At 52.5% G+C, this 9345-nt stretch overlaps 1 protein-coding gene across 2 annotated transcripts in view; it reads right to left on the minus strand.

Annotated features, from left to right (window-relative positions):
• LOC144782448 (sodium- and chloride-dependent creatine transporter 1-like) overlaps positions 1 to 7856 on the minus strand; it is a 338796-nt gene extending 330940 nt beyond the window's left edge. For both annotated transcript variants that reach the window (XM_078661813.1, XM_078661814.1), the window contains exon 1: positions 7323 to 7856. In XM_078661813.1, the coding sequence (XP_078517939.1) occupies positions 7323 to 7353 (31 nt within the window). In that variant the 5' untranslated portion in view covers positions 7354 to 7856. The remainder of the gene's footprint in view (positions 1 to 7322) is intronic.
• Between the last annotated feature and the right edge of the window lie 1489 nt (positions 7857 to 9345).

Genomic DNA, 9345 nt, shown 5'->3' on the forward strand with positions numbered 1-9345 from the left:
AATGGATAACCTGTTCCTGCCACAAGGGGCCACGAAGAACCCTAATCCTACAGAGGTCGGTCGGAAGCACCGGTGTGAGTTGTCCGTGCCACGACATGGTTCTGTGACACGCAGAGCTCGGCAGCAGGTGCCTTAACCTTGATAGTTGGACCGGAACCCGTGGTTAGCAGATCAGCCCAGCAGGTGCAGTGCGGCGTATCCATCGGACAGGCACTGCAGCCGGGGCTCTGCGCGCAGTTGGAGCAGGCACTGGAGCGCCGGGGATAGCTCAGTGAGCTGGAAGCAGGCAGGTTACACACAGCGCTCCCATGACGGCGCATGGATCCTTTAAATGAGCTCAGAGAGTGGCCCCTTGACGCTGTACACTGCTCTCTGCAGTAGGCACACTGACCCGCAGGGCTATCTTTCCAAGACTAAAAGCCATAGCGAGCAGGGCAAGACGCATGTCTGCAGCAGGTGCCTAGACCCACTCAGCCGCCTCCCCGCAGCTGGAACTAGAGAGGCTGCCAGCTGCACACAGACTTCAGACCTCTCTCTCAGCACACATACATCTCTCTCTCTGCAACACAGACCTCCCTCTCTCTCTCTCTGCACACAGACCTCTCTCTCTCTCTCTGCACACATACCTCTTCCTCTCTCTCTCTCTCTCTCTCTGCTCACAGACCCCTCTCTCTCTCTCTCTCTCTCTCTGCACACAGACCTCTCTCTCTCTCTCTCTCTCTCTCTGCACAGACCTCTCTCTCTCTCTGCACACAGACCTCTCCCTCTCTCTCTCTGCACACAGACCCCCCTCTCTCTCTCTCTCTGCACAGACCTCTCTTTCTCTCTCTGCACACAGACCTCTCCCTCTCTCTCTCTGCACACAGACCTCTCTCTCTCTCTCTCTGCACAGACCTCTCTCTCTGCACACAGACCTCTCTCTCTGCACAAAAACCTCTCTCTGCACAAAAACCTCTCTCTCTGCACAAAAACCTCTCTCTCTGCACAAAAACCTCTCTCTCTGCACAAAAACCTCTCTCTCTCTCTCTGCACACAGACCTCTCTCTCTCTCTCTCTCTCTCCCTCTGCACACAGACCCCTCTCTCTCTCTCTGCACACAGACCTCTCCCTCTCTCTCTCTGAACACAGACCTCTCTCTCTCTGAACACAGACCTCTCTCTCTCTGAACACAGACCTCTCTCTGAACACAGACCTCTCTCTGAACACAGACCTCTCTCTGCACACAGACCTCTCTCTCTCTCTGCACACAGACCTCTCTCTCTCTCTGTACACAGACCTCTCTCTCTCTCTGCACACAGACCTCTCTCTCTCTCTGCACACAGACCTCTCTCTCTGCACACAGACCTCTCTCTCTCTCTGCACACAGACCTCTCTCTCTCTCTGCACACAGACCTCTCTCTCTCTCTGCACACAGACCTCCCTCTCTCTCTGCACACAGACCTCTCTCTCTCTCTGCACACAGACCTCTCTCTCTCTCTGCACACAGACCTCTCTCTCTCTCTGCACACAGACCTCCCTCTGCACACAGACCTCTCTCTCTCTACACACAGACCTCTCTCTCTCCCCCTCTGCACACAGACCCCTCTCTCTCTCTCTGCACACAGACCTCTCTCTCTCTGAACACAGACCCCTCTCTCTCTCTCTCTCTCTCTCTCTCTCTCTCTCTCTGCACACAGACCTCTCTCTCTCTCTCTCTCTCTCTGCACACAGACCTCTCTCTCTCTCTCTGCACACAGATCTCCTCTCTCTGCACACAGACACCTCTCTCTCTGCACACAGACACCTCTCTCTCTGCACACAGACACCTCTCTCTCTCTGCACACAGACACCTCTCTCTCTCTCTGCACACAGACACCTCTCTCTCTCTCTGCACACAGACACCTCTCTCTCTCTCTCTCTCTCTGCACACAGACACCTCTCTCTCTCTCTGCACACAGACACCTCTCTCTCTGCACACAGACACCTCTCTCTCTCTGCACACAGACACCTCTCTCTCTGCACACACACACCTCTCTCTGCACACACACACCTCTCTCTGCACACACACACCTCTCTTCACACAGACACATCTCTCGCTCTCTACCCAGACACCTCTCTCTCTCTGCCCACAGACCTCTCTCTCTGCACACACAGACCTCTCTCTCTGCACACACAGACCTCTCTCTCTGCACACAGACCTCTCTCTCTCTGCACACAGACCTCTCTCTCTCTCTCTGCACACAGACCTCTCTCTCTCCCTGCACACAGACCTCTCTCTCTCTCTCTCTCTCTCTCTGCACACAGCCCTCTCTCTCACTGCACACAGACACCTCTCTCTCTGCACACAGACACCTCTCTCTCTGCACACAGACACCTCTCTCTCTGCACACAGACACCTCTCTCTCTCTCTCTCTACCCACATACACCTCGCTCTCTCTCTCTACCCACAGACACCTCTCTCTCTCTCTGCCCACACACATCTCTCTCTGCACACACACCTCTCTGCACACACACCTCTCTCTGCACACACACCTCTCTCTGCACACACACCTCTCTCTGCACACAGACACCTCTCTCGCTCTCTGCCCACAGACATCTCTCTCTGCACACACACACCTCTCTCTCTGCACACATACCTCTCTCCTCACACAGACACATCTCTCGCGCTCTACCCAGACACCTCTCTCTCTCTCTCTGCCCACAGACCTCTCTCTCTTCACACACAGACCTCTCTCTCTCTCTCTGCACACAGACCTCTCTCTCTCTGCACACAGACCTCTCTCTCTCTCTGCACACAGACCCCTCTCTCTCTCTCTGCACACAGACCCCTCTCTCTCTCTCTGCACACAGACCCCTCTCTCTCTCTCTGCACACAGACCCCTCTCTCTCTCTGCACACAGACCCCTCTCTCTCTCTGCACACAGACCCCTCTCTCTCTCTGCACACAGACCTCTCTCTCTCTCTGCACACAGACCTCTCTCTCTCTGCACACAGACCCCTCTCTCTCTCTGCACACAGACCCCTCTCTCTCTCTCTGCACACAGACCCCTCTCTCTCTCTGCACACAGACCCCTCTCTCTCACTGCACACAGACACCTCTCTCTCTACCCACAGACACCTCTCTCTCCCTCTACCCACAGACACCTCTCTCTCTGCACACACGCCTCTCTCTCTGCGCACACACCTCTCTGCACACAGACACCTCTCTGCACACACACCTCTCTGCACACACACCTCTCTGCACACACACCTCTCTGCACACACACCTCTCTGCACACACACCTCTCTGCACACACACCTCTCTGCACACACACCTCTCTGCACACACACCTCTCTGCACACACACCTCTCTGCACACACACCTCTCTGCACACACACCTCTCTGCACACACACCTCTCTCTGCACACACACCTCTCTCTGCACACACACCTCTCTCTGCACACACACCTCTCTCTGCACACAGACACCTCTCTCGCTCTCTGCCCACAGACATCTCTCTGCACACACACAGCTCTCTCTCTGCACACACACAGCTCTCTCTGCACAGACACCTCTCTCTGCACATACACCTCTCTCTCTCTGCACACACACACCTCTCTCTCTGCACACAGACCTCTCTCTCTGCACACACACACCTCTCTCTCTGCACACACACACCTCTCTCTGCACAGACACCTCTCTCTGCACAGACACCTCTCTCTGCACAGACACCTCTCTCTCTCTGCCCACAGACCTCTCTCAGCACACACACCTCTCTCTGCACACAGACACCTCTCTCTCTCTCTGCACACAGACCTCTCTCTGCACACAGACCTCTCTCTCTCTCTGCACACAGACCTCTCTCTCACTGCACACAGACACCTCTCTCTCTGCACACAGACACCTCTCTCTCTCTACCCACAGACACCTCTCTCTCTCTACCCACAGACACCTCTCTCTCTCTACCCACAGACACCTCTCTCTCTCTCTACCCACAGACACCTCTCTCTGCACACACACCTCTCTCTCTGCACACACACCTCTCTCTCTGCACACACACCTCTCTGCACACAGACACCTCTCTCGCTCTCTGCCCACAGACATCTCTCTCTGCACACACACACCTCTCTCTCTGCACACACACACCTCTCTCTCTGCACACACACACACCCCTCTCTCTGCACACACACACCCCTCTCTCTGCACACACACACACCTCTCTGCACAGACACCTCTCTCTGCACAGACACCTCTCTCTCTCTCTGACCACAGACCTCTCTCTGCACACACACCTCTCTCTGCACACAGACACCTCTCTCTCTCTGAACATAGACCTCTCTCTCTCTCTCTCTCTCTCTCTCTCTCTCCACACAGACCTCTCTCTCTCTCTGCACACAGACCTCTCTCTCTCTCTCTGCACACACACACCTCTCTCTCTGCACACACACAACCCTCTCTGCACAGACACCTCTCTCTGCACAGACACCTCTCTCTGCACAGACACCTCTCTCTCTGCCCACAGACCTCTCTCTGCACACAGGCACCTCTCTCTCTCTGAACACATACCTCTCTCTCTCTCCCTCTCTCTCTCTGCACACAGACCTCTCTCTCTGCACACAGACCTCTCTCTCTGCACACATACCCATCTCTCTCTGCACACAGACCTCTCTCTCTCTCTCTGCACACAGACCTCTCTCTCTCTCTCTCTGTACACAGACCTCTCTCTCTCTCTGTACACAGACCTCTCTCTCTCTGCACACAGACCCCTCTCTCTCTGCACACAGACCCCTCTCTCTCTCTCTGCACACAGACCCCTCTCTCTCTGCACACAGACCTCTCTCTCTCTGCACACAGACCTCTCTCTCTCTGCACACAGACCTCTCTCTCTCTCTCTCTGTACACAGACCTCTCTCTCTGTCTGCACACAGACCTCTCTCTCTCTCCGCACAGTCCTCTCTCTCTCTCTCTGTACACAGACCTCTCTCTCTGTCTGCACACAGACCTCTCTCTCTCTCTCCGCACAGTCCTCTCTCTCTCTCTCTGCACACAGACCTCTCTCTCTCTCTCTGTACACAGACCTCTCTCTCTGTCTGCACACAGACCTCTCTCTCTCTCCGCACAGTCCTCTCTCTCTCTCTCTCCACACAGACCTCTCTCTCTCTCTCTGCACACAGACCTCTCTCTCTCTCTCTGTACACAGACCTCTCTCTCTCTCTCTGCACACAGACCTCTCTCTCTCTCTCTGTACACAGACCTCTCTCTCTCTCTCTGCACACAGACCTCTCTCTCTCTCTCTGCACACAGACCTCTCTCTCTCTCTCTGCACACAGACCTCTCTCTCTCTCTCTGCACACAGACCTCTCTCTCTCTCTCTGCACACAGACCTCTCTCTCTCTCTCTGTACACAGACCTCTCTCTCTCTCTCTGCACACAGACCTCTCTCTCTCTCTCTGTACACAGACCTCTCTCTCTCTCTCTGCACACAGACCTCTCTCTCTCTCTCTGTACACAGACCTCTCTCTCTCTCTCTGTACACAGACCTCTCTCTCTCTCTCTGCACACAGACCTCTCTCTCTCTCTCTGCACACAGACCTCTCTCTCTCTCTCTGTACACAGACCTCTCTCTCTCTCTCTCCACACAGACCTCTCTCTCTCTCTCTGCACACAGACCTCTCTCTCTCTCTCTGTACACAGACCTCTCTCTCTCTCTCTGCACACAGACCTCTCTCTCTCTCTCTGTACACAGACCTCTCTCTCTCTCTCTCTGCACACAGACCTCTCTCTCTCTCTCTCTCTGCACACAGACCTCTCTCTCTCTCTCTGTACACAGACCTCTCTCTCTCTCTCTGTACACAGACCTCTCTCTCTCTCTCTGCACACAGACCTCTCTCTCTCTCTCTGTACACAGACCTCTCTCTCTCTCTCTGCACACAGACCTCTCTCTCTCTCTGTACACAGACCTCTCTCTCTCTCTCTCCGCACAGTCCTCTCTCTCTCTCTCTCTGCACACAGACCTCTCTCTCTCTCTCTCTCCACACAGACCTCTCTCTCTCTCTCTCCACACAGACCTCTCTCTCTCTCTCTCTCCACACAGACCTCTCTCTCTCTCTCTGCACACAGACCTCTCTCTCTCTCTCTGTACACAGACCTCTCTCTCTCTCTCTGCACACAGACCTCTCTCTAACTCTCTGTACACAGACCTCTCTCTCTCTCTCTGCACACAGACCTCTCTCTCTCTCTCTGCACACAGACCTCTCTCTCTCTCTCTCTGTACACAGACCTCTCTCTCTCTCTCTGTACACAGACCTCTCTCTCTCTCTCTGCACACAGACCTCTCTCTCTCTCTCTGTACACAGACCTCTCTCTCTCTCTCTGCACACAGACCTCTCTCTCTCTCTGTACACAGACCTCTCTCTCTCTCTCTCCGCACAGTCCTCTCTCTCTCTCTCTGTACACAGACCTCTCTCTCTCTCTCTGCACACAGACCTCTCTCTCTCTCTCTCCACACAGACCTCTCTCTCTCTCTCTGCACACAGACCTCTCTCTCTCTCTCTGTACACAGACCTCTCTCTCTCTCTCTGCACACAGACCTCTCTCTCTCTCTCTCCGCACAGTCCTCTCTCTCTCTCTCTGTACACAGACCTCTCTCTCTCTCTCTGCACACAGACCTCTCTCTCTCTCTCTCCACACAGACCTCTCTCTCTCTCTCTGCACACAGACCTCTCTCTCTCTCTCTGTACACAGACCTCTCTCTCTCTCTCTGCACACAGACCTCTCTCTCTCTCTCTGTACACAGACCTCTCTCTCTCTCTCTGCACACAGACCTCTCTCTCTCTCTCTCTCTCTGTACACAGACCTCTCTCTCTCTCTCTCCACACAGACCTCTCTCTCTCTCTCTCCACACAGACCTCTCTCTCTCTCTCTGCACACAGACCTCTCTCTCTCTCTCTGTACACAGACCTCTCTCTCTCTCTCTGCACACAGACCTCTCTCTCTCTCTCTCTCTGTACACAGACCTCTCTCTCTCTCTCTCCGCACAGTCCTCTCTCTCTCTCTCTGTACACAGACCTCTCTGTCTCTCTCTGCACACAGACCTCTCTCTCTCTCTCTCCGCACAGTCCTCTCTCTCTCTCTCTGTACACAGACCTCTCTGTCTCTCTCTGTACACAGACCTCTCTCTCTCTCTCTGTACACAGACCTCTCTCTCTCTCTCTGCACACAGACCTCTCTCTCTCTCTCTCCGCACAGTCCTCTCTCTGCACGTTGGAGGGAAAGATGTAACTTAGCAGATTCAGCCATGCATAAAGAGCGAACAATAGAAACATATATTGATATATAGCGGATGAGAATGAGCCAGACGTACCTGGGCCTGTCTCTGCAGGGGCCGCGGGCATCCTCCCGGGTCGGTTTTTTGCCTCCTCGCGGTAAATAAAAAAATTACAGTTTTTTTTAAAAATTCTGTCTATAAAAAGGGGGGCAGGTCGGCCGGGCTGTCAGCTCAGAAGCAGTCCACGAAGCACTTGAAGGTGAGTCTGAAGTACCTCATTGAGGAGATGTCCCCCTGTGGAAAGAAGAAGGGCTCAGGGCAGGGTGTGGCGGAGGGGTCTGCAGGCGGCCGGGGATCAGCGGTGCAGGGCAGGGGCGCTGGGACTGCACCGTGCGATGCTCGGCTCCATCACCCGCGCACTGCTGCAGCCCCGGCTCCAGCCTCGCCAAATAAAGGCTGGAAAAAACAGAGCTCCGGCCGGCCCCCTCCAGCAGCCTCCTGATTGGACGGCCAGCATCAATGCACCCTGCTCCCGGGCCGCGGGGCATCATGGGGGCTGTAGTTTCAAGCCGGGTGGTCCATGCACCTGCTGGTCCTCGCCTTCTCCGGCACCATCATCCGAGCTGTAGTTCCAAGCGCTTGTGGGCTTTGCACCTGCTGACACATCCCCTGGAGCATCATGGGAGTTGTAGTCGCGCCGGCTCAGACGCCTCTGCAGCATCATTAAGGCACATTAAGGCACATCTGAGCGCCAGGATGCTCCTTTCGGAGCGATAGTTAGCGCTTTATAAATAATCTATACAAATACATCTGTGACTTCCGGTGCTATTTTAAAAAGAGGATAAAGAGATCTAAAAATCCCCGCATGGGAAGTGCTGTTGCTATAAAACAGGGTTCTCTAAAGTCTCTCCTGGAGGGCCAGATCCATGCCAGATTTTTAGCATGTCCCCATTTAGATAAATTGTATTGTATTGTAATTGCATTTATATAGCGCTTACTACCCCTGACGAGGCGTCAAAGCGCTTTTTCGGAGATTAGCATGCTACTCCGGCACCCACAGAGGATTAGTGTTGAATTAGTATAGTCTTTTATATAATTAATGCCTTTTTAATTAAATTATAGACCTCGTTGTATTGATTTCCTAACCGTATCCATATTATCCGCAAAATCATTATTCTTTTAAAGACAAACTGTACTATATATGTTCAAGCAAACAGCGAATTGCAGTAGGAATCAACAGTTGCACTACCCTGGTATATACACAACAGTCAAGGCAAAACCTTATTTGCCATAGTTACCCACCTCTTAGGTCCACTGCTAGAGAACCCTAATTATACAAACAAAATTAGAGAACAGAGAGGCAACAGTATATGTTTTTCGCGCGGCGTTTTGAAAAGACTGACACGTGCGAGGAAACTGAACCGGGTGCTGGATGGCGTCACCTCGCTCTGCCTCATAACTTGTGACATCCAGTGACACCTATCACAGTGTCCACCCGGAGTTTAGCGCATCACTCACTGAGACTTGATCACTATACGTTTTTGAGGAAGACTCATTTGAAATCACATTTCAGCGTCAGGACCGTTTTCTTGTTCCATTCACACTTGCATTTCGTATCTAATTAGAAAGTGTGTGGACCGCACTACTTATAGACAGCTCTAATTCGCTACCAAAGATTCCGTGTCCGCAATCCGTGGGGCCTCATACTGCAGTGCCGTTGGCGTTCAAATATATCTTTGCCCTGAGGAAGCCCAATCTGGGCGAAACGCGTTGGCTGTCATTTCTGTCAAGATATTATTTGAAGACTGCAATAAAAAAATATTTGAAGAACAACTTGAAGGCCCGCTACTCTCTTTTTGAACACATATGAACACTCTTTGTTGAAAAATAACTTGATTGATGCACTGTATTCTATACTGTTGCCTCTCTGTTCTCTAATTTTGTTTGTACTATGTATGTTGTTTTATGCATCTTTTATGGCTCGATTGTGCCGAAATAAAGATTATAAATGAAATGAAATGAAATGAAAATGAATTAGTATAGTGAAACATGCAAGTACATTTTAAGTGGTGGGTAGATGCAGGTATCCTAAAAATCTGGCAGGGACTCAGTCCTCCAG

Source organism: Lissotriton helveticus, chromosome 9 (assembly GCF_964261635.1).
Source record: "Lissotriton helveticus chromosome 9, aLisHel1.1, whole genome shotgun sequence".
NCBI classification, from domain to species: Eukaryota; Metazoa; Chordata; class Amphibia; order Caudata; family Salamandridae; genus Lissotriton; species Lissotriton helveticus.